This window comes from Nymphaea colorata, chromosome 13 (genome assembly GCF_008831285.2).
Source record: "Nymphaea colorata isolate Beijing-Zhang1983 chromosome 13, ASM883128v2, whole genome shotgun sequence".
Lineage (NCBI taxonomy): Eukaryota > Viridiplantae > Streptophyta > Magnoliopsida > Nymphaeales > Nymphaeaceae > Nymphaea > Nymphaea colorata.
This window is the reverse complement of record NC_045150.1, coordinates 11,419,194-11,443,406: the sequence shown is the minus strand read 5'-3', so window position 1 is coordinate 11,443,406 and position 24,213 is coordinate 11,419,194. Positions and strand designations below refer to the sequence as shown.

Here is a 24,213-nt window from a genome sequence, read left to right as displayed (position 1 = left end):
CTTGCTGTATATGTATATACACATATACGCCTCTGCATGTGTGGATGAACTCACATGTGTTTGCCCGGGCTTGTCCACTATAGGGATGTCCACAGACAGGATCTAGATTGGTTATCCAATAAAACACATTAAATTAGTGCTATGGGAAAAGTTTTCAAAAACGGATTTGGATTTGGACTCGGATTTGCTTTCATGTAGCTGGATTATGAATATCATCTTGAATGTTATACACTTAACCTCCTGCATGTATAACCATATCTAATTTACCTTGTACTCGATCCACCACCAAAGTCACATTTCAAATCCAATTGGTTGCAATTGCACTTAGAAGTTTCACAATCATTCTAGAATTTCTCCAGCCTCTAGATGGTTCCCTCACTACTTTTATGAAACATTAGGAAAAGAGGTATATCTGTGCAAATAAAAACAAAATGATTTCTACACCTTGTAGCACAAAAAAGAATATCAGTTACTAGTTACACCATATGACCAGAAAAATGTTATTTGTTACTAGGTACACCACATAAATGAGGCAAGTCCATACGATTGTTCATGTTCATCCTGTAATGAACAGACTAGTAGGATTTTCCAAGTTGAACAGTGGGAAGTGTTGCTATATTCATAATGCGAACAGCTTGGCTGCTGAATAGAGTACGAAGTCAAGCTGAAATCACATCTGGTTCCATATAAAGCAATAAAGCCCTTGCTATTCGCAACCTTAGTTTTTTTATGTGTGTGTGTTATTTCTTGTTGGGTTTTAACTTAACGTTTCAAAACTATGGCAAGTATACAAGAGCAGCCGGATTTGAAGCCGATGGCTGGGATGCCACCGGCTTTACAGGTCCCAGATTCAGGCTTGTGCATGGCACCTGGAGGTCTCCAACACTTGGAGGGGGCACAAAGAAAGGTCCACTACGATTACCAGATGGATCGTTTCCAGATTGCCATTTTACTCATTTATTGGGCACCTTTCGGTTTCATTTTTTTTAATTTTAGATATGAACAAACACAGAAATAGAACGCATAAACCTGACCACATATTTAGAGTAAAGAAAACAGATCAAAAGTTTCTAGTGACCTGCCCGCACCATCGTTAAAAATGTTATTCACTGACGGTATGAAAATGACCCACCAATAAAAAGAAAGTTTCACCAACGAAGTTCAAAAGCTGTCAGTGAATAACATTTTTAACGATGGCGCAGGCAGGTCATTAGAAAACTTTTATATCATTGAATTTTCGAAAAAATTTCATGAGTAAAGACCTCCTGAGCAAAGAAACATAAACATCAAGATTAAAACGCCTAGTTTTTATCCCTGACCCATCATTCTGGTTTATATATATATATATATATATATTTATATATATATATATATATATTTATATATATATATATATATATGGAAGCTTGATTTCTGCGTTGCCTTTGGTTTTTGGTTTCTTCATTTAGATAAAAGGAAGGAGCACAGGAATGAAGGGGAGGGAACAGATTAGTAGAAACTAGACGCTTAGGTCAGGGATAACCAGACCTTTTATTTTTATGCTAAAAATGATTTTTAAATAAAATATAAACATATTAATATGTTTATAAAAACATGCTTTGATTTAAGTTGTCTTGGGAAAAAATATTTTAAGAATAAATTCATCTTTTTTATATATATTTTAACATGGAACATGGGGATTGGTTATGTCATCTGACATAAGAGCTGAAGAGGGGGTGGACTCCTTAAACACTTGCATGGACTGATCTCACCTACCGGTTCTTACACCAGAAGTTGGAAATTGTTATCTGGAATGTGTGTACGTGAATTATTTTATAATATGGAACGGTTATTTATAACTTTTAAATCATGAGGTGGTTATTTAAAATAGTTTAAATATTGAGTGGGTATCTGTAAAATATCATAAAGAAAAATGAACCCCCTTTTGAAATAACGGTACTTGAAAGACTGGTTTACGTGAAATTGCCCGCGATTAATTCATCAATGTGAATAATCGTCGAAGTGTGCAAAAACAATAAGAAGATAACGGACAAATGTCTATCTTGAACTTGAGTACTTGGTAAAAATCAAGATCAAGCTGAAAAATTAGCGGCGTTGAATTTACACAGCTTTCTATTGCCACTTCTTATCTAAAGGTTAAAATAAGAGCCATTATAATAATGACTATGTTAAATGCAGCAGCATAACATATTAGCCATCTTATCATGATGCAGGTAAGGTAAAAAAAATAGCGGCAGCATAAATACGGTCTTTGTTCTCACCATTCTCTAATTAACCCATAAAAAACTAATCAATCCGTTTATGTTTAAATAAATATCCAACAACTATATAGATATGATATATTGATTCTTCCATCAAGCGATGCGAGTTTAACCGCAGCTAGCAACTTGTTGTGTTTATTTTATCATCAACTAGATACACTAGCCGTAAATTTTTCTTTATGTCATTCACACCTTCCCAGCATTTTCACCTTTCATTCCAAATCATTTGTTATATTGCATAAACACTGTATGCATCTTTTCTCATCAAATTTACTTTCAGCAGTTCTATGTTTGGCATTCACTGTGAAATCCTCCTCCAGGCATTCATGCCACTTCACTTTTTAAAAGTCATTGTGGAGGTTGTCTGTGCTGTGCAACTGAAGAATGGGAAGAAGAACTATGGCAACACAGAAATCAAGATATATATATAACAGAATGCTAGGTCAGGGATAAAACTAGGCATTTTAATATATATATATATATATATAACAGAATGCTAGGTCAGGGATAAAACTAGGCGTTTTACTCATGAGGTCTTTACTGGTGAAAAACATTTCGGAAAGTCAATGACATAAAAGTTTTCTAATGACCTGCCAGCACCATCGCTAAAATGTTATTCAGTGACGGCATGAAAATGACCCGTCAGTAAAAATAGAAAGTTTCAACGACAAAGTTAAAAAGCAGTCTTGCGTGCCTGACTCTCAACCGCTTAATGAACTGCGGTTGCAGTTTGCTTGCTGCTCAAGCTGAACGATCATGTAAATAATTGGTTCATATGAATTTATTCACGGCGCAGTAGCGGAGCCATCGTGGGGCACGCGTGGGTGCCTGCCCACGCCAGCCAAAGAAAGCTCCACAGTTAAGTGGAGGCTCATCTGCCTCATGCCCGTGTGTTGACGCCGTGCTGCCCACGCCAGAAATGGATCGGGTCCAGGCCCAGCAGTCCAATTGATCCAGCTCCAGAAAACATAAAGCATTCTACCCGTAGCCCGCCCAAATTCACCCGAAAGTCGAAACCGAAAGTAGAAGGCGACGAAGGGGCGAACCGGCGAGTGAAGAGCAAGGCTGCAGCCTGCAGAGGGCAGGCCCGCAACCGCGCAGGCTCGCAGCAGCGCAAGCCGCAAGGGTCAAGCCGGTAGCTGGTAGGGTGCTTCTTCTTCTTCTTCTTGAATCATGAATGAATCTTTTCTTCTTGAATGGTGTTGGCCCTTTCATTTGTTTTCCCCCTTTTCAATGCTTTTGAGTTTTGCCTCATGCGTCTGATTTTTGTGCTAGAGATAGAAGAAGCGGCTGAAGCGCCCAGAGAATCAGAGATCCACGGACCCAACTCCCACGGTGGTTGCTTTGTGACAACAAGCTACTGCTACCCTCCCTTTCTGAAAAGGTAACCTACCCTCCCTTCCTGAACACCGTTGTAAATCTATAGATGTGGTCCGCCCATCGCCAGTTGGGCAGTTGAAAGTAAGATTAGATTTGTTTGTTTAAATGTTGGATTGAGATAAGACCTTGATTGTGATTAGAAGCTGGTATAGGTTTTCTTATTATTATATTCGATCCACATATCTGACCATCCAAAAGATCAATTATGGTAAATCAGATTTGATATGATTTGTTGAATTGAATGTGATGCAATTGAACTAATTTCACTCTAGAAATCAATTTTAACTATTTTATGAACTCTTCCCTGTGATAAGGTGAAAAGCGGTGATGGATCTGCAAAATTTTCAATTGAACACATCGTGACCATGTACACAACATAATTATGAATTCTTACATGACAATTTTGATTATTTTTTAACACTTGGAATGGTAATTTTTGAAGTTGAGTTCTTTTAACCCTCGCCTTTATAGGCAGCTTTGCTGCTTCATTCTGTGCTCTGAATTTATCCCTTATGTTTCCCGTTGTGGGCCACAAGAAATCGTTGTTGAATATTTGGGGACTGTAGGGAACTAGGAGTATGATCTTCCATACTGTATAGATTTATCTAACTTCATATTTGAGGATGTAAATGGATGTACATACCCTTTAGTTCTAGATATCCTTTGTTTGAAAGAAGGCCAGGATGACAGGGATGTTAATAGTTTGGATTTGAATCTACTAGCTACTTGAGGAATCAAATCCACATTGAGCTTGTACATTTGAAAAACAAAACCTTAAACCAGATCTGAACGTTTATAACCATGAAGATTGATGCTGTGAACTCAGAGGAGAAGTTGATAATGCAAGATCATTCAAGGGGTCCTTGCCTTTTATTAATGACAAAATTTGGGGGAATTTACACCAAAAAATGGGGATCATCAATAGATAGATCCTGCCTCAATCTTGGGGTTCCAGGGAAGGATTCCAGTCTCCCTTTGGGCATTCTCAATATTTACAAAATTCAGTCTTCAGAAAGCAAAAAAGAAGATGGGCAGCCTCAAGGACGGGCCAGCCTTTAACAACAGAAATATTAGGCTCTGAGCATTGATCCTGAGCATTGTCTTCTGCGTATAATTAGCCATTTTTCACAATGTGTTGCAAAGTGTTGATGATTATGTTAATCTTGACTGAATGAGCCTGTTGAATAACACCCAAACAGAACAAAACTGCTTCCATGCTTGAATTGTAATAGCCTGTCCTCTCCCACCTCACCATCGCTTCCATGGAACCTTGAAGGGTAGGTTTCGCCAGCAAATCGCCACTCCAGTTCGACCATCTTTAAATGGCACAGCCACAAGTACGTTGAGTTGTGCTCCATCTTTCCACCACCAATCCCCTCACAACATTTTCAGCCAGTTGTTAATAATATGTGTGTCTGGCCATCCAAAAGCACATGGATGGCCATCCAAAAGATCAATTATGGTAAATCAGACTTTTCACCCTGTGATAAGTCTCCTAATCACAGTGCCCTCTAGTTTGGCATGTTGGTGGCGTCCCCAATTCCATTGGAGCAATCCTTAATAGAGAGATAGGACACGTGGGTCTAAGACTTGTCACTCATGCACTTGAGTTTGGGAAATGTGATTTGGATTATGGTGGTTAGGAGAGGCATCAGATCTTGGGGAGGATGGATTCTATTTGTTACCCAATTTCTAAAGAGGAAAATATTGGGATGGATTATAGCTGTGCACAGCCGAATTTGGGTCTGGAACCAGTACGCAGATATGCAGACACATATACATCTTTGCTATAACCATTTATGCAACTGATCTCATTAGCGACAGCAAGAGAAAAATAAAGTGTACTTAATAAAGGACATAAACATTGAAAAGACGAAAACGCATTCTGAAATTCTCAATTATTTTAATGAGATGGATAAGGACTCACTTTCACATGATTCGTTAAGTGAACTCACTTTCACTCTGCCCTAATTATGAGTTCATTGTTGATTCAAACAAAGACGAACTTTTATGTGTTTTGTTTTTGTATTGAACAGGACTATTCATTAACAAAAGAGGGCAAAGTCGAAGACTTTCATGAGAAGTTCCCAAAGATATTAAGCATATTAAGGTATAATGAAGTTGTTATGATACATGTTTTTTACATGCTTTAGTAGAAGATATTTGTTTAGGACAGGAGATAACTGAGACAGGCCAAAAGCCTGCAAATATGGTGTATATTTTTTTACATGCTTTAGTAGAAGATATTTGTTTAGGACAGGAGATAACTGAGACAGGCCAAAAGCCTGTAAATATGGTGTATGTTTTTTAAATTGCTTTAGTAGAAGATATTTGTTTAGGACAGGAGATAACTGAGACAGGCCAAAAGCCTGCAAATATGTTGTATGTTTTTTTATATGCTTAATAGACGATATTTGTTTAGGACAGGAGATAACTCAGACAGGCTAAAATTCTGCAATTATGGTGTATGTGTTTTTATTTTTTACATGCTTTAGTTTAAGATAATTAAGACCCGCCAAAAGATTATATTTATGGTGATATTTTAACCAATGATTCAATTCCTGCAAACGTTTGTTCATGAGAACAGAGCCCTAGGAAAATTAAAGAAATAAAATTATGAAAACTACATGTTCTTTATATATTAATTATTTTTTATTTTATTTTTAATGAATAGGCATGGATAAGTTTGTGGTGTGAATCCCTACATCTGATAAACATTGTTCAAAAGGAGAAGAAATCAAATCAAGAAAAGGAGAATCAAGTGAGAAGCAAAATGATATGGAATTTGACGAAGCAGAGTTGCCTGCAGATCCTGAGCTTCGTCCTCCTATGTCAACTTATCATCCAAATGTTCGGGAAAGTATATGCAGAGCTTATCTTCTGCAAGGCCCTTGTCAGCCTCGTAATTGTGACTTTCAGCCCAACCATCAAAAGCGAAAGTTTAATCCAAAATGGTTTGATGAGTATAAGAATTGGTTGGAGTACAGTCCAAGCAAACATAGAGCATATTGTCAATATTGCTACCTTTTCAGGGCAGAACATACTGACAGATTTGTTACAGAGGCATTTGTATCTGATGGGTTTAACAATTGGAAAGAGAAGAAGAGATTTGATTTACATATTGGGGGCCCTAACAGTCATCATAATGTAGCACGAATGAAGTGTACAAGCCTAATGCAGCAAAAAAAGCATACCAGTACAATGCTTCAGAAGCAAAGTGACCAACAGAAGAATGAATATCAAACTCGTCTTTGGGCAACTGTCAATGTAATAAGAATATTGTTAAGGCAAGGATTACCATTTCGAGGGCATGATGAAAGTGAACCCTCTTTCAATAGAGGAAATTTTATCGAGATATTGAAACCATTTGCAAAGATCAATAGCCAAATTGATAAAGTTGTATTGAAGAATGCTCCAGAGAATAACAAGCTCACATCTCCCGATATACAAAAAGATATTACAAGAGCTTGTGCAATAGAAACTGCAAATGTTATTATGAAGGAGCTTGGAGGTACTTTTTTTTCTATATTGCTTGATGATTCTCGAGATGTATCAACTAAAGAACAAATGGCTATTGTATTACAATTTGTTAATGAAAAGGGTCAAGTAGTTGAGCAATTTCTTGCCCTTGTACATGTTCTTGAAACAAGTGTCGTATCATTAAAAGCAGCAGTAGAAGAAACATTTTGCAAGTATGGATTGAGCATAGCAAGCTTACGTGGACAAGGTTATAATGGAGCAAGCAATATGAAAGGAGCATTTAATGGACTGAAGACTCTTATATTAAATGATAATGAGTCTGCATATTATATTCATTGTTTTGCACATCAACTCCAATTGGCACTAGTTGTTGTTGCTGAACATCATCTTGTAACTGGGTTATTTTTTGAAATATTATCCAGATTGTCAAATTTTTTCTCTACTTCTTGCAAAAGGTCTGAGCTTATTCGGGAAGCAGAATGCATGAGAATTGCTGAAGCACTTGAGTTAAGTGAACTTCAAACAGGACGAGGATTAAATCAAGAGATGAGTCTCAAACGACCTAGTGATACTCGCTGGAGTTCTCACTATGATGCCTCAGTCAATTTAGTCAACATGTATCCCTCTGTGATTAAGGCATTAGATTTTATTGCAAAAAATATAAGTAAAGGAAAATGGGAGGCACTTGAATTGATACGTTCCTTGCGAAATTTTGAATTTATATTTGGCTTACATTTGATGTATAAAGTTTTGGGGATAACTGACACGCTTTCATAAGCACTCCAACGGAAAGATCAAGATATTGTAAATGCTATGAATTTAGTTATTGTATCAAAAACATGCCTTCAAAATTTGAGAGATAATGGTTGGGACTCTTTTATGAGTGAGATTTCTATATTTTGCAACAAATTTGATATATCTGTGCCTGATTTAGAGGAGAACTATACACCTGAAGGACGACCCAAACGTGGACATGAAAGGATTACATTTTCGCATTATTATCGTATTGAAGTATTTTATGCCGTTATTGATATGCAACTTCAAGAGTTGAATAGTCGTTTCACTGAGGCAAATACAGAGCTTCTTCTTTCAGTGGCACGTTTAAGTCCAAAGAATAGTTTTTCTGCTTTTGACAAGCACAAATTGATTCGTCTTGCTGAGTTTTATCCTAAAGATTTCAATGGAGCAGACTTTTATAGACTTGAAAGTCATTTAGATGTATATCTTGAAGACATGATAACCATTGAGAGTTTTCAAATTTGAAATCTTTGACTGAGCTATCTGAAATGATGGTAACAACTGGAAAACACATAATATTTCCTCTGGTGTATTTGTTGATTAAATTGGCACTAACTTTACCAGTTGCAACTGCAAGTGTTGACAGAGCATTTTCAGTTATGAATATTATCAAAACTAGGCTCCGTAACAAGATGGGAGATGAATGGGTTAATGATGCTTTAGTCACTTACATTGAGAGGAACACATTTGATAGTATCAGTGACGAAGCAATCATGCATCGTTTTCAGAATATGAAAAACAGACAAGGCTACATGTAATTTTGTACATTACTACAGTTTTTTTGACTTGCTTGTTGAGGCCAATTGTAAATTTGTTTATAACTATAGTCATTTGATTTTTTTTTTTGCTAATTGTAATTTTGTCCATATTCAGTCATTTAATTGACTCTTTTGATGTCATTGGCCAATTGTAATTTTGTCCATAACACTAATGATATGATTTGCTTGTTGGGACTCATTGTAAGTTTGTTCATAACTATGTTTATTTGCTTTATTTTTAAAATAACATATATTTTAGTTTGAAAATTTTTTCACTTACTATGTACTAGTGCCCCATAGCCAAAAATTTCTGGCTCTGCCACTGGGTCAGAGTAGGCAGGCAGCATTCGCCAGGGATTGATATTTCTACGAAATTGACCATTAGCTTCGTCATGTGAGCAGCTTCAAGATGAAATCAAGCAGCTAAACAACTTCCCCTTTTTGGTAGAGCTTTTAGTTAGTCTTTTGCTTCTTTCATCTTCGGATTTCTATTAATAAACCAACCAGTAATAGCAGCAAACATCTTGGGATCATACCCTAAGTGTCTCTGATCTTGTGATTATCTTCAAATATAAAAGAAAATAAAAATTATAGTACTGTTGATAAAATATATGGAGAAAAATGTTTTCATTTGGATAACTAAGAATGTCATTGCTCCGATCACTTAAGTGAAGTAAAATATCCACAATCATCGCTTACAGAAATTCGAAGCTCATCAACCACAATGGTGCTGCAGGCCTATATACATTCATCCCTGGCTGCACTCTCCTGTTTCTTCAATTCCTTTCTCAAGCCAGTTCTATCCCACCTCCTATTTCCCAATGCATGTTACTCCTACCAGGCAAAATGACAAATATACCAATACAAGAACATGAGGTTTACTGACGGTATGACAATGACCCGGAAAGTTTCACCAACGAAGTTCAAGAGCTGCCAGTTAATAACATTTTTAAGGATGGTGCTGGCAGGTCATTAGAAAACTTTTCATCTGTTTTCTTTACTCTAAGTACCTGGTCAGGTCAGGTTTATGGGTTTGATACACTCAAAAAAGTTTCAAAGAATGCAGCCAGAACATTCTGAATATAGTATTTGCCCCCAATAAGACTACCATTTCAATGTTTTAAAATGATGATATACCCTAAATCCCCTCTTTTTTACCAAAATTTTTTACCATACGCTTAAAATAATAGTTGTGCAGGTTTCAGTTTGTTAAAAATAAGTATTTCAATTTATTTTTTTTAAATTTACACGTAAATTTTAAAAAATTTCACTTGTAATATACAAAAATTTTGAAAAATGATATTTTGGCCCATGAAATTGTACAGATCAAACCTACAGCGGCTGCACCAACCTTGACTCCAGGGATCAAAATCGCATTAAATGTGATTAACAAATTACAGGCTGAACATGAACAATCGTATGGACTCGCCTCATTTATGTGGTGTACCTTGTAACAAATAACATTTTTCTGGTCAACTAGTAACTGATATTCTTTTTTGTGCTACAAGGTGTAGAAATCATTTTGTTTTTATTTGCGCACACAGACCTCTTTTCCTAATGTGTCATAAAGTAGTGAGTTAGAGGCTGGAGAAATTCTAGAATGACTTTGCAACTTCTAAGTGAAATATGGATGTCTAGGAAAAAAAAAATTAACCAAGAAGGAGTCCATCTCACAACTATCAAATTAAAGTGTTGCTCATCTTAGACTAGTGTCCCAACAATAAGATCATGTGTTAATAAGCAAAAGTATCAATCAGGTTGGAGAGAAGGCATTCCATTAGATAACTTGTAAGAAAGGAAAACCGCCTACTGATTTTCAGAAGTGGTAAATGAAATTCTGAACTAAATGCTGATGGGCAAGAGAAACGCCCAGTGATTAATGGAAGGAACGGAGACAGGTGTGGGCAGTTGCCCACACATGCCTTAAAATGAATTCTAGTTTTTTTAAAACTTTCATGCTAAGGGTAATAACTTTAGTAGCAATGAACCCTGAAATAAAATTTAGAATGATAAAACACAAGATTTTAAGGAAAGACAACATTGAACACCTCAAGTCTGGAAAAAGCAGTTAAAGAAAAAAAGGTTATTTTACATTTGGTGGCAGAAGATGGGACAGTAACATTCTTCTTATAGTGGAAAAGAAAATCTCTAAAGAAAATCTCTAAAGAAAATCTCTATTTAATGAGACAAATTATGAGGCCAAGCAGAGACTTAAATGAGAGAAAGGAGGAAAGAAGGCTGCTTAATGCTGAGAGTAGGTGAGGCATGCCGGGCATGCCAACCCCGGCATGCCTCACCTACTCTCTCTCTCTCCCTCTCCCTCTCTCTCTCTCTCTCTCTCTCTCTCTCTCTCTCTCTATGATCTATAAATGTAACCCGTATGACCTATCTTTTTTCTCGTTTCAGTGCTGATTTTGCCATCTGCAATATCCTTCGGTGAAAAGAAGGCAGAAGCAGAAGAGCTAATTCAAGAAGGACAGAGAGAGAGAGTTGTCAAATATATATTATGGAGGAAAGATCAAATAGTAATGAAAATTACTATTTGTAGGAGGAGGAGAAGGGTGGAAGGGACGAAGGTGGTGGAGTGCATGGTGGTGGCACAGGTGGAGTTAGAAGGGATGTCCATCCTCTACAAGATCTCCGTAGACCGAGGGATGAGCCCCTAAGTCCTTTAAATGGTGATGGGTTAATTCATACATACCTCTCCACTTCAAGAAAAAGGCAAGAGGGCAGAGGAAGGTGGCCCCGAAAATGTAGCGGTAAGCGATGAGGACTCGGAGGATCATCCCTCAGTCTGTGGAGATCTTGTAGAGGATGGTCATCCCTGCTACCGCCACTTGGGCCACCACCATGCACACCACCACCTTCATCCCTTCCACCCTTCTCCTCCTCCTACTGTAATAATTTTCATTATTATTTGATCCCTCCTTCATAATATATATTTGATAACTCTCTCTCTCTCTCTCTCTCTTCTTGAATTTTCTGTATCCCATTTTTTTGAAACAGTTTCATCGATCAAATCAACGTCTCCACCTTCAATATTTCTTCAAAGTTCGAACAGTAAAACAAGAACTACTCACTTCAAGTACGTCAATCGTGATTTTATAATCAGTTTAAAATCATTGAATTTCATTTCTTCATCAATGCCCTGTTCTTTGACCAGTTGAATCAGGGGATTAGTATTTTCCTTGGAAACATAAAAAAAAATCATAGTAATAAGAACAAGGGGCTGAAACAAATATATATATATATATATATATATATATATATATGTATGTGTGTGTGTGTGTGTTTGTGTGTGTGTGTGTGTGTGTGAACCCCATGGATTTTTACCAAACATCAACTGCACGCACAAACGAGAAAAGAAGTTATGGAGATCCCAAAAGAAACGTCAGTTTTGCCCTCATGGTTATGCAGTGCGCCCCCGAAGTTAGTGAAGCCCACAAAAAAGGGATGGTTGGCTAGCATATGCCCCACAGAGTTCATTCTCTAATAGTTAAAATTAGCTGTTGAATTTAGGTGAATCGGGTCCCATTAAATAGGACAGTTGTACGAGACCAAGGGTTACTAGTGACCCTATAGCCAATCAAAAATTTGTTCACTATACACTCAATGCTCCATGAAAAAAATTCTGACTTTATCTTGAATATAAATAAAAACCAAATTTGAATTCCTATGGATGAAAAGCATTAATATGTAATAAACTAAATTATGTGTGAAAACACCAATACCTATAGCGTTCTTGATTGGAGTCATTTCTCTCATCAAGTGTTATAGTTTGTGATCGACTCCAAATGTTGGCACATCATATAATCCGCCATCATGTCGTCCAGAAAAAATTCTGATCTCTTCCACCCTTTTTGGTGACACTTATTCAGCCGAACTCAGTAATAATTTGAATTTAAGAAGTGACGTCTAATTGACTTCATATTTAAATTCAATCTTAGGTAAATGTCCCATCAATCTTAGGTGAATGTTTTAAGATGCTGAATGTTTTACCCGGCCGTTGGTAATCATCTATTTAACTACGTTTAAGATGCATCGGTGAAGATTTCTACATCAACACGCACGTCGACGCATGCCATTTTTCTTCACCGAGTTTACTCTCTTTTTACCAAAATTTTCCAGCCGTCTGTGAAATCGAGCAAAACAAAGTCAATGGCAGAGACGGTATACACTAATCGAATTAGGTGCTGAACAGACTGAAGCCCACAAACAGACAGACTCTACATTTGGCGAAATCTTGTTCGGCTACGGCCCACATGCAGCAGAGTGTATGTAACAAAAGAAAAATTCAGCTTGTTGGGTTTCCCTTTTCAATCTGCAGAATGTCTAATGGGATTCCCTTTTCAATCTGCAGAATGTCTAATGGAAAAGTGTCAGGCTAGGAGTAGTACTGGTGGGCCGGTGGCCACTTTAATAATAGAAAAAGAGCCATTCCTCACGTCAATGTGAAGTTCTCTCATGGACTTAGGCAAACAAGGGCCAAAATCTTGGTAGATTTAGAGAGGGAGATCAGTACGGTGGTAGCCATTAATGGAGGTAAGTGGAAGGGATAGGAGGGAGGGGATGAAGGCAGTGCTGTACATGTTGCAGGAATGAACATCCTCTACAAGCTTTCCGCAGATGGAGGTCGAATGAGCCTCCGCGTCCTCGTCGCTTTCCGGTACATGTTGGGAGCTGCCTTCCTCTGCCCTCTTGCCTTCTTCTTGGAGAGGTATGCTTGCTATCTATTCTAGAGTAATGCACAGATCTGCAAGTCTAGAGGAGGAAGATCTGTATCTGGTACATTATGTAAGTATATATACTTTGGAATTTAAACCCTTTATCTGGCGCACCAATTATAAGCTGATGTGCATGCAAATGTTAGCGTTTCAAAGAGCAACTTTGTAGATTTACATACAATTTTGGGAGTCGGTACAGTTATTATTGTGCCAAGGAGAATTCTGCCCATTTCAGATGGGGACTCCAATCAGACTCTTGAGTTGAAGGAGGTCAGGAATTCAACACCAATATGCCTCATCTTCGTTAGCATTGAAGAAGCACCAATCCAAGTCCGCTCAGCTCAAGTAGTATGGAGCTAAGTATTCGCAGGTGTGGGCAACTGCTCACACCAGCATCACAAATTATTTTCATATAAAGGACTTCAAATATTTGAAGCTACCCCTCAAGGTACATTGGTTAGTGGCCCTCGGCACAAATTTTTTTGTCTCCACTACCGCTTAGACCACACTAGGTATAACAAACACATGAATGTTTTATGATCTTTATTTGGAATGTTATCTGGGTGTGGAGATGTTAGATCATTTTAATTGAAGACTCTCTTTTTTCTATTGACCACATGAATATTGACATGGAATTGTAATTGTTGGTATATGATTGATGCATTCAGGAAGACCCGGACAAGGCTTACATGTTTTATACTTGGCCAGGCCTTCTGTTGTGCAATTTTTGGGGGAGTATGTGTGTGTGGGGTAATGTATTTATTATTTTTACAAAGTAAAATTGTGTTTGTTTCACCATGGATCTCATATCTCAAATTCATGTACTTAATGTCGGACTCTTCCTCTCAACAATCCGACCTTAAATCAATGGTTTTAATATGTAGTATGGAGTCAAAAACTAAAATCCATGTTATTGAGATCCTCAGTTTGTTCAAACTAGGAATCTTTCAAAACACATCTATTCATACAGCCTCAGATCTAAAATCCAAGTTATCAAACGCAACCTAAGCTTGAGAGAAAAAGGGTAATTGTTGTGGACTTATTAATTTTAGATATATATATATATATATATAACACAGTTCCTGTTTAGAATCCATGAAAACGGCTGACGCTTGCAATTGCTCCTCAGGGCATCGCTCAACCAAAATCTCTACATCGCCGCTTTGAAAATGACTTCAGCGACATTGGCCGTTGCAATGACCAACCTCCTCCCTGCCTTCACATTCATTTTGGCTGTTATGTTCCGGTAACTTCACTTTTCCTGTGCATGATACAGAGGGTGAGAGAGCTAGAGATAGAGAGAGAGAGAGAGATTGTTCATGTATTTTAAATTGAAGACTAGTGAAACTTAACTTGTTGACAGATGTGTGTGAGAGATCTGTGTGAAGGAGAAAGAGATTTTCGGATATTTTGAACTTATTGACGAAGTTTGGCCTGTTTGGCAGACAAGAGAGAGAGAGAGAGGTTAATCGATAACAATGAAAATACAATTGCCGAAGTAGATGACAAGCTTCCACCAAAAGTTATCAAGCTGTCATCAGTTCAATTTCCATGGGTACTATTCATCTCATTGTAAATGATAGATTCACAACACCCTATTAAATAGGTATATTACTCCCCACCTAAGTCCCAAACTAGGTCTGTATCTCAAAGACACGGCAAAAGGAGAGGGGTTTTCGCCTCTTTGCGGTATTCCGCTTCTTTCCATTGAAATTTAGAATGCAAGTCATAAATTATTAAACTATTTGTTCCGATCATTTGATGAGAGAGAGAGAGAAAGCGAGAGAAAGAAAAAAAAAAGATTTTAAATTATTAAGATTAATTAGTGAAAATTGGTCTGTCGGCAGATTAGAGAGGCTCGAGATTAGGTCTTCAAGAAGCCAGGCTAAGGTATTGGGGACAGCAGTAGGCGTGTGTGGAGCCATGCTACTGACCTTCTATCATGGTGCAAAGCTCCAGCTTTGGTCATTCCACACCCACCTACCGCACCATCACCCCAACAAACATCAGTCCGGCAACCAAGTGCTGGGCTCAATGCTGGCCATGGCAAACACAGTGAGCTATGCTACATGGCTTATAATGCAGGTAATTAGCTTTTATCACTATTGCAGTCATTCAATCTACATGTGTTGCCGCTATCACACATCGGGATCCATCTGCATGGGAGCTTCGTTGGGATGTTAACCTTTTGACGATCATCTACACGGTACATGGTTCCAATTTTATATATATATATATATATATATATATATATATAAAGATTGATTAGGTGGATCATGTTGTGATTAGTGGATTGGAGTATAAATTCATTGATGTTATCGGTGTCATCACAACTAAACCTAGGCAAAGGCCGGGCCACCGGTAGGTACCCGATACCTGGCCCGACTCGGACCCATGCCCAAGTACCATAAAACCATTTATCGGGCTGGTTTTATCAGTACTGGCCCAGCCCAGTACTCTAACGGATTGGGCTCGGGCTTGGAACTCTACCTATCAAGGTCCCAAGAAACCCGACGGTGATTAATTTTTTTCTTTTTTTTCAAATAACATTAGGTTAGGATTTCGACAACTTTGAACAAACAGAGCATTCTTTCTCCTCTGTGTTTGCCTCCTCTCCATCGACCATCGCCCATCGGCTCTGCAACTGCTGATAATTCCCATCAAATCTTATATATGACTCTCTCTTTCTCTGTCTCTCTCTCTCTCTATATATATATATACACACACACGCACACTCACTCACACACATGCACAAATGTCCAACCTTTATATTGGAAGGTTTTTTTATATTTTGTTATGCTAAAAACAGTCACAAATGGTGCATTCCATGATACCAGTTGATTGAGTACGGTTATATATATATATATATACACACACACACATGTTCTGGAACGTTATGATTATTAAGATGGTTCAAAGTGGTCACAAGATGCTGTATATGTATTGTTGACTTATATTTTTTTTTTTTTCCTTTTTTCTTGATCTTGCAGGGCATTCTGTTATCAGGCTTGGTTGTGGCTCTCATTTCATGGGCTATTCCGATGAGAGGACCACTGTTTGTCTCAGCTTTCAGCCCCTTGTCCCTTGTCATTGTTGCCTTTTTTGGGTCCATATTTCTTGATGAGGCTCTTCATCTAGGAAGGTAAAATAGCACTCAAAACTCCCTTAAAGGTTGGAAAGAAAATGAAACTTTCTTAGTCATTACCAAGGCAGTATATATAATGTACGGTTATATATTATATTATTTGGTTCCAGTTATATATAATATATGGTACATTCCAATAACATAAAGTTACCAAGATGCAGAATGGAAATTTGAAACGATATACAGTAAGCAGAAACACCTTGTGCTTTCAGTGTGGTTGGTGCTGGATTGATCATCTTGGGACTGTACACTGTGCTGTGGGGCAAAGGGAAAGAGGTGAAGGAACTTGTCCAGCTTCAGGCACACAGATCTGCTGGAGAAGCAACTAAACTGGATTCAGATGGGTTGCACTTGAACTCGGCTGGTGCAACCATTGGTGCAGATCAAGTGCCAGAGCACAGCATAAAAGAAGATCAGATAGACTGTCCAGTTGTAGCTAATTGAGTCAGGAGCATGCAGCTCTCACAGCCAGTTTTTCCATGCACTTAAGAAGTGTCCAGCATTAAGCACTAGCATGTAAGGAAAGTGATGCTAAACAAGGATTATAAACGAGCCAATATCTTGTTTGCAATCACATGTATGCACACAGAGAAATCTAGTCTGTTCATGATCAAGGACGTCACTGGATATAGAATCTGAATTGATTGACCAAAATTGGAAGAGCAAATGAGCATATACCCTGGTTTGGATTTTCCGTTTCTGAGGTTTTACTGTTGAAACTGATCCTTCGATTATATATAATTCCCAACAAAATGGGTAAGGACGACAAGCAGACTCCTTAAATTTGTGTTAAAAAGTGTTTTAAACAAAATGTGAACCAAATAATGTGTTTGTAAACACTAATTTAATGTAAATTATGCTTCAATTCAAGTTATTTTTGTCAAAATATTGAACTTTCTAATATCAAAATTCATTTTTATATTATTAAAAAACCATTATTAAAGTAAAAAAAGTAAATAACTAATTTAATATACTGTTTTCTCAAAATCACTTAGATCATATCCATAAGGTTAGATTGAAAAAAAAAAACTTTAATAATTAGTTTTAATGGGTCTGGTGTGCGTGTGTGTGTGTATATAAGTATATATATAAACATACACACACCTACATGATGCTTTGCATAGTATGGGCTATTTTAATTTTAGCATTTTTTTTCAATTTTGGCTATATGGATGTGACTTAAGGCATTTGATTAATGGGAGCTTATTGTTTGATGCCTACTTTATAGTTGGGTTCTTCAAGCATCATATTCTTTATTAGGGGAATCTTTCCAGGGCTTTATTCCTGTTAAGATTACCTGTCAAGAGTACCTGTGCGTTTAAATTAAAGAGAAAAGGATAGTTCACTTAGCTATCAGTGGAGGGTAGGATCAGGAACCAACTAATCACCATGAAAAAGGAATGATAATCTTCCACAGGGCTTGGCGATCTAAGTGTCTAAAATCTGCTTGAATCGGCCGATTCGAATCGAATTGACAACAAGTTCAATTTACCGGCCGCCACATGTCACGATGTGAAATATTTTGGTTTTTTCATTGTTATCGTTTAATTTTTCTTTTAAGTGTAAGGATATATACTTTTTTTTTTTTTGCCGATTCGCAACCTGTTCAGCTGAGCCACTGGGATGGCCGTTCGTTAGTCCACCCTCCATAAAATTTGGAACAAATAAAAGAGCATAGATTGAATGCACGGTTGTGACAAAGCATAAAATCAGACTATGTTCTTCTGTTCAACATATATGATGGCCCTCTAATTATGCGGGAATCGCTGTCTCCCATTTGATGGTTGTAACCCTAAATAACAGTAAGGGGGGACCAATTTACTTAACTATGGCCGAAAAGTTCTAAATAAGTTGAGGAAAGTCAATCAAGTTCTAATTAATTGTGCCTCCATTCTGTCTTCATTTAAAGTTTTTTACATGTCTTTAAAAAAAATGATTCCTGCTTTACAGGAATTTTTGTTACTGCTGTTCTTCCATATGTTTTTGTTTGTATTTGTCAAACAGTCCCCAACAGCTATTAGCCCTTTTGGTAAAACTTTAAAAAAATGGATAAAATAGACCTTCTGGTAAAAACTTAAAAAAAATGATAAAATGACAATTTGGCTCTTTGAAAAACAAAAAACAGTTTTACAAGAGGAAAGTTAGATTCGGAACCCTCTACTTCAAACTCAAATTTTCACATCATTCTTTATGAATAAACCTTGATGAAGATGTGATCGATGTGTTTTGAAAACTAAAACTTGACATAAAAAATGTGTTTATTATTGAAAATAAGTAGTTACTGTGCCTTTATATACCATATTTAATGGGAATGATACGACTCATTGATTCTAAGTACATCAAATGATGAAGATTAAGTTGAAAATGTGGAAATAAAGTATTTTTTCAAAAGACTGAAATACTTCTCAAAAGAAACAAGTGCCTTTAATTATTGAAATACATACATACATATATGATACATATATGAGTATAATTGGAAGCAATATAATATTTTGACCATTGCTTCATTAATTTCTACAAATAAATTTGTCATACTTCAAATGGGTTTTTTAAAAAGTCACACTATCCCTGAAGGGGTTACTGCGACAGACAGAGAAGGGGCTATGTAGGCAGCTAGTCTTCATTTCGAGTTCCTATGGAATCAACTCCTTCTGCTACCAAAAAAAGATCACCAATATATAAGTTAAAACATAGTGAAACCATCATCCGAGGTAGTATTGAAAGCAAGTGCATGATTTCCTATAGAGATCAAAGAAGTGTGGATTTGTTGTCAAGCCTGCAGATAGGGTGAAATACTTTTCCTACTAACCCTCAAAAAATCATATTCTTTACAAGTTAATAACAAGCACAGTTTTTATTTTTACAACAACGTAAATGCTATATTTTTTTCCTTTTATGTCTCTACGTACTACAAGTTGCATATGCCCAGGAATGGAGGCAGAGGCCTTGACCCACTCAAATTTTAAAACATTCAAAAATTTATATATGTAAATTTCAACTCAGTTCAATGTATATAAAAAAAATTGAAAAATTATATTTCAATCCTTGTTAAAATTTTGAAACTATAGTTTAGCTCTTAAAAAATCCTAACTCGGCCCCTACTTATACAAGTTAGATTTTGGCACTCGAAAGCAACTCTACTGGATGGCAGCCTTCCATCAATTTATGAGAGAGAATATGTAGCAATTACAGGAATAAACTTTAACAACACTACTCGACCGATTCTTACTGAATGTGTCGTTGCATATAGAATGCAATTGGGAAGGGAGATCTGGTTCCCCATGGAGCTGCCTATTAAAGCGACCTGCATCAACCAATTAGGTGTTAGAAGAACACTTATAAGCCTATATATACTGTACTTAGGCTGAAGCAGTCCTTCCATCTTCCAATTCTTCCTTGAAGAAGAAGAAGAAGAAGAGTAAGTTGTAATAGTAGTAGTAAATGGAGGAAAAGCTGACAAGCTGTAGTAATGGAGTGGAAGGGGCCATGCCGGTGGTGGCCATGGTGGTGGTGCAGGTGGCGTTGGCCGGAATGAACGTCCTCTACAAGCTGGCGGTAGACCGAGGGATGAGTGTCCTCGTGCTCATCACTTATCGCTATATTTTTGGCTCTGCCTTTATTTGCCCTATTGCCTTCTTCTTAGAGAGGTAAGCCCATACATGTGAAATCCATGCTAGTGTTCAAACTGCCGATCTCCCAAAACATACCTTTCTATTCAGCCTCGGATTTAATCTATCAAATGCAGCCTTAGTGTTTAAGTAAAACAATGTTTTAGTATACATATATGAATTAATCATGTTATCATTCAAGTTGTTTTCATGAAAATTGTTGAATTTGTTTTACTGCAAAAGTTTTGACGTTGCTCTAGCCAGTACATTTTTTATGGTTAAAAGAATAAATTTGAACTTGAAAAATGATTCATGACTTAATATTTGATTCTTATGAAATCGATCATAAAATCATATCTATAAGCTTATATTATACAAAAAAATGTTTAATAATATCTTTTAAGAGTTCGTGAGTAGCTACTAGCAGCTAGTCCATGGACCAGTCACATATTTCTAGAAAATCATATTCTTTAGACGTATAAAATGAGTTTTATATGCTAAAAAGGTCCTTACTGGTGATTAATTATAAACTTTAGAGAATATCAGTTACACACTCAAAAAACGATGGAGGCGCTTTCGGCGAGAAAGAGAAAGGAGCCCTTTTGGTTTCGCCCAGTGGATCTATATAGATTACTGGCAATTCTAATAAAAAAATGCTGAATATTTCTCTCTGTATATACACCATTATTGATGCACGCAGGAAGGGCAGGACGAAGTTGACTTGGATTGTACTTGGCCAGGCCTTCTGCAGTGGACTTTTTGGGTAAGAGAGAGAGAGAGAGAGAGCAAAAATGTGTGTGTGTGTATGTGTGCATGTTTAGGCCTCTTTTTGTATGTGTGTATGTGTGTGCGAGAGAACATGCTCGAATGATGTTGAGGCACTGAATTTTGAGATTTTTCTAAACAAAAAGAGAGAGAGTTGCATATGTCATGTACACATGCCCAGCCACTTATCACTGTGGATCTGAGATATGCGGAGATCTAAGATTTATGAATTTAAGGTTCCCCATATTTCAAATCTATGGTTTTTAACATGCATATGAATTTATGCGAATAAGGTCCCCCATCTTGTTCTTCTTTCTTTCTTTCATTCATTCATTCATGCGAATAAGGTTCTCTCTTGAATTTAATCAGTTAATTGGATAACTGCAGATCATCCTGGATCATGGTTCCATAGCCTGTTTTCATCCTTTAAGCAGGGACTAATGCTTCAAGGAGCTATTTATCTTAAGGGTAACTAAAACAAGGGTTAAGCCATGTACTTAGAACATCAAGTTAATGCCCTGGATTAAATGTTTGGGCCCCAAACACAAAAAGAGAGCGTTTGTTAGTTTATCACATATCTAAGGTCACTTAGGTCCCTTTTGATTACAGTGGATCTCAAATCCACGGTTTTGTGGTCCGACCCCACCCTCCCACCCCCCAATCAAAGAAAATTTTTTTACACTACAGCATGGATTTGAGATCGACATTGGGGGTGGATGCTATGGTTTGATAAGACTATGAATTCGGCTATCGTGGATTTCAGATCCCCACGGATTTGAAAGATCCTTGGGGAACCGTACTCAACCTTAGCATCACAATTCCATGGATTTGAGGTCCGACCCCCCTTTCTCTCAACCCAATTTCTTATCTATGCTTTTGGCCACATACCAATGATTTTGAACTCCTGTTTTTATCTACTCTAATATTTATGTGTTTGATCATCTCGGATCTCAGATCCAAGACTGACCTAAAATCCCTTATATGTAGGGCTCATAAAGTACAAGCACTAGATTTCAGATCTACAGCAATATAAGAAATTGAGATCCTTGATGTGTAGCCAAAGCCTCTTAGTGATCTTATCTGAAATCCGAAGTAAACAAATGCTGTCATGGTTCTCATATAAAAATTAGGATCCCAGATTAGCTTTCCTGGTCCGAAGCTAAGCACCTTCATGCAACCTCCCAAAAAAAAAACACACAACAACAACAACAGCAAAATTGGAAAAAAAAATTCTTAGGTTACATATGTTCTGCCCCAAGATACAAGTTTTTTATTATTTCCTATTTTTTAGAACAATTGAGAAATATTTTACCTTCTACAAGGGCGCTAAGTTCCAGCTATGGCCGGTTCACAGCCAGTTGCTTCACCATCAGAACGACCAGCAGCACAAGTCAGGCAATTTTTGCTATTGCCTATGCTTTGACCTATGCAATATGGCTGATAATCCAGGTGCCTTAATACGCTACCGAAAAAAAAAAAAGTAAATTCAACAAAGGCCGAAAAATGTCGGTAAAATAGGAAGTAATGTCGATACAACTTTTGGTTGTCAGTGAAGAGAATGTCGATGAAAACCATCACTGACACTTGTCGCACGCGTTGTTGTGCCCGTCGGTGTAAACATTTTCATCGATACTTCATAAACATAGTTAAACAAACGATTAGCGACAACCAGAGGATTTTGGTAATAATAAACTTTTACCGACAATCCTGTGAGTGTTGGTAAAAATAATATTTATCGACACTCACATTAACATCGGTAAACATTTTTATCAGACATTCTACTGGACGAGGGTGAAACATTTTATGGACACGTTCCCGAACACTAGAACAAATGCCCCATTGAGTATTGTCTAGAATGAGGACATGGTAATGAAGTTTGATCTGTAATATTTGCAGGCCAAGATGAACGAGAGGTATCCACATCCTTACTCCAGCACAGCCCTCATGTGCCTGTTTTCAGCCGTTCAGTCCACATGCATTTGTCGATAGGACTCTATCTGCATGGAGAGCTGGGACGTCAAGCTCATGACTACCATTTACGGGGTATTTGTTCTCTCTCTTAATTCTCAATGTTGAAAAGATCAAATTGTTCCCTATGGGTCTAACAAGTAATTAAGGAGGCGTTTATATACCAAGAAGCATGGGATTTACCATCAAAATGCTTACTTTTCAAGAAGTTAGAATTATTAAACAAATTGGGTATTTTGTTTCTGGAATTAGGATCACATAAGTTTGAAGCATGTGACTTATGAAAGCACTTGGAATTTGATTGAGTCAGTTCTTTCATCTCAATTTTCTCTCTTGGGGGCACGCAGGCCGTGTTCGTCTCAGTGATGGTGTTGTCTCTCATGTCATGGGCCGTAAAGAAAAGAGGGCCAGTGGTCGTCTCTGTGTTCAGTCCTCTCTCACTTGTTATCACTGCCATCTTGGGATCCATATTTCTTGATGAGACTCTCCGCTTAGGAAGGTAAAAATTTGGAACTACTACATTTTTCAGATCCTATTTATACAAAAATGGTTCTTTTCCTTATGAACCATATTGCAATAGTCTCTTTGTCGAACTCGAGCGGTTCTGCAATTTTTTCTGTCTTCCGTATTGTTGTTTTAAGTTTTGGTCTAAGAGGATGCATGGTTCTCCAAACTGAGGATCTCAAATCAGAGGCCAGACCTATGATCAACATGAAAATGCCTGATTTCCGACATTAAATCCATGGATCTCAAAGTCTTAAGATATTCATACCTGATAACATCTGATATGACCCACCAAACTTTTTAATGTCTGATCTAATTGTGGTTTCAGTGTGCTTGCTGCTGGATTTATCATCTTGGGACTGTACATCGTGTTGTGGGGGAAAGGAAAAGAGATGGAGCAACTTATTGCTGAGCTTCCTACTCAATTGTCATCTGGAGATCCCGCTAAAGCTTCTTTTGGAGGCATGCTTCTGGAGTCTCCGGCTTCACATGATGAAGGAGAGACGAAGTACAAAGGTAAAAAGAAAAATTCAGTTGGTTTTCAAGTTGGTTGAGTCAAGAGAGCATAGTTCTCTGCTGCAACTCTGTTCAACAAAAAGAATAGCTCATGACAGGTATTAGCAAATAAAAGCAGCACACGTTTATGAAGCAACACTGCCGTAGGCGTGGCACTTAATTCTAAGAGGTGGAACTAATATGAGCTTGTCCATGGTGAAACACTTCATGGTAAAAACGTTTAGAAGTGTAAACGTTGCCGGTGAATGGATGAGCCAATTTGCTTGGGTTCATTCAGAGTTGTGTGTAAATATTGATAATGGAACA

General features: G+C 37.4%; 3 protein-coding genes across 4 annotated transcripts; all 3 read left to right on the top strand.

Moving 5' to 3' along the window:
• The first annotated feature begins 6,419 nt into the window (after window positions 1–6,419).
• On the top strand, window positions 6,420–7,898 carry LOC116266669 (uncharacterized). Its single transcript, XM_031647981.1, has one exon. It carries the CDS (start codon window positions 6,420–6,422, stop codon window positions 7,896–7,898), a length of 1,479 nt encoding a protein of 492 aa, XP_031503841.1.
• A 4,939-nt stretch (window positions 7,899–12,837) lies between these two features.
• On the top strand, window positions 12,838–17,169 carry LOC116267108 (WAT1-related protein At1g09380-like). Of its 2 annotated transcripts, XM_031648680.1 has the most exons (6): window positions 12,838–12,951; window positions 13,038–13,394; window positions 14,531–14,647; window positions 15,249–15,486; window positions 16,392–16,543; window positions 16,759–17,169. In XM_031648680.1, exons 2-6 carry the CDS (start codon window positions 13,276–13,278, stop codon window positions 16,988–16,990), a joined length of 858 nt encoding a protein of 285 aa, XP_031504540.1. In that variant the 5' UTR covers window positions 12,838–12,951; window positions 13,038–13,275; the 3' UTR covers window positions 16,991–17,169. The 2 variants fall into 2 exon arrangements, with proteins under 2 accessions (XP_031504540.1, XP_031504542.1); XM_031648682.2 differs by lacking the exon at window positions 12,838–12,951 and having other exon boundaries at window positions 13,252–13,471.
• Window positions 17,170–22,258: 5,089 nt separating this feature from the next.
• Window positions 22,259–23,945, top strand: LOC116266668 (WAT1-related protein At1g68170-like). Its single transcript, XM_050081111.1, has 4 exons — window positions 22,259–22,309; window positions 22,816–22,881; window positions 23,235–23,386; window positions 23,720–23,945. Exons 1-4 carry the CDS (start codon window positions 22,259–22,261, stop codon window positions 23,943–23,945), a joined length of 495 nt encoding a protein of 164 aa, XP_049937068.1.
• The last annotated feature ends 268 nt before the right edge of the window (window positions 23,946–24,213 follow it).

Coding starts and splice junctions, on each gene's coding strand:
- LOC116266669 (XM_031647981.1), top strand. CDS start 6,420: ATGGAATTTGACGAAGCAGAGTTGCCTGCAGATCCTGAGCTTCGTCCT.
- LOC116267108 (XM_031648680.1), top strand. CDS start 13,276: ATGAACATCCTCTACAAGCTTTCCGCAGATGGAGGTCGAATGAGCCTC. Junction 13,395..14,530: donor CTTGCCTTCTTCTTGGAGAG/GTATGCTTGCTA, acceptor ATTGCTCCTCAG/GGCATCGCTCAACCAAAATC. Junction 15,487..16,391: donor CTACATGGCTTATAATGCAG/GTAATTAGCTTT, acceptor TTGATCTTGCAG/GGCATTCTGTTATCAGGCTT.
- LOC116266668 (XM_050081111.1), top strand. CDS start 22,259: ATGGCCGGTTCACAGCCAGTTGCTTCACCATCAGAACGACCAGCAGCA. Junction 22,310..22,815: donor CAGAACGACCAGCAGCACAA/GTCAGGCAATTT, acceptor TAATATTTGCAG/GCCAAGATGAACGAGAGGTA. Junction 23,387..23,719: donor GAGACTCTCCGCTTAGGAAG/GTAAAAATTTGG, acceptor TTGTGGTTTCAG/TGTGCTTGCTGCTGGATTTA.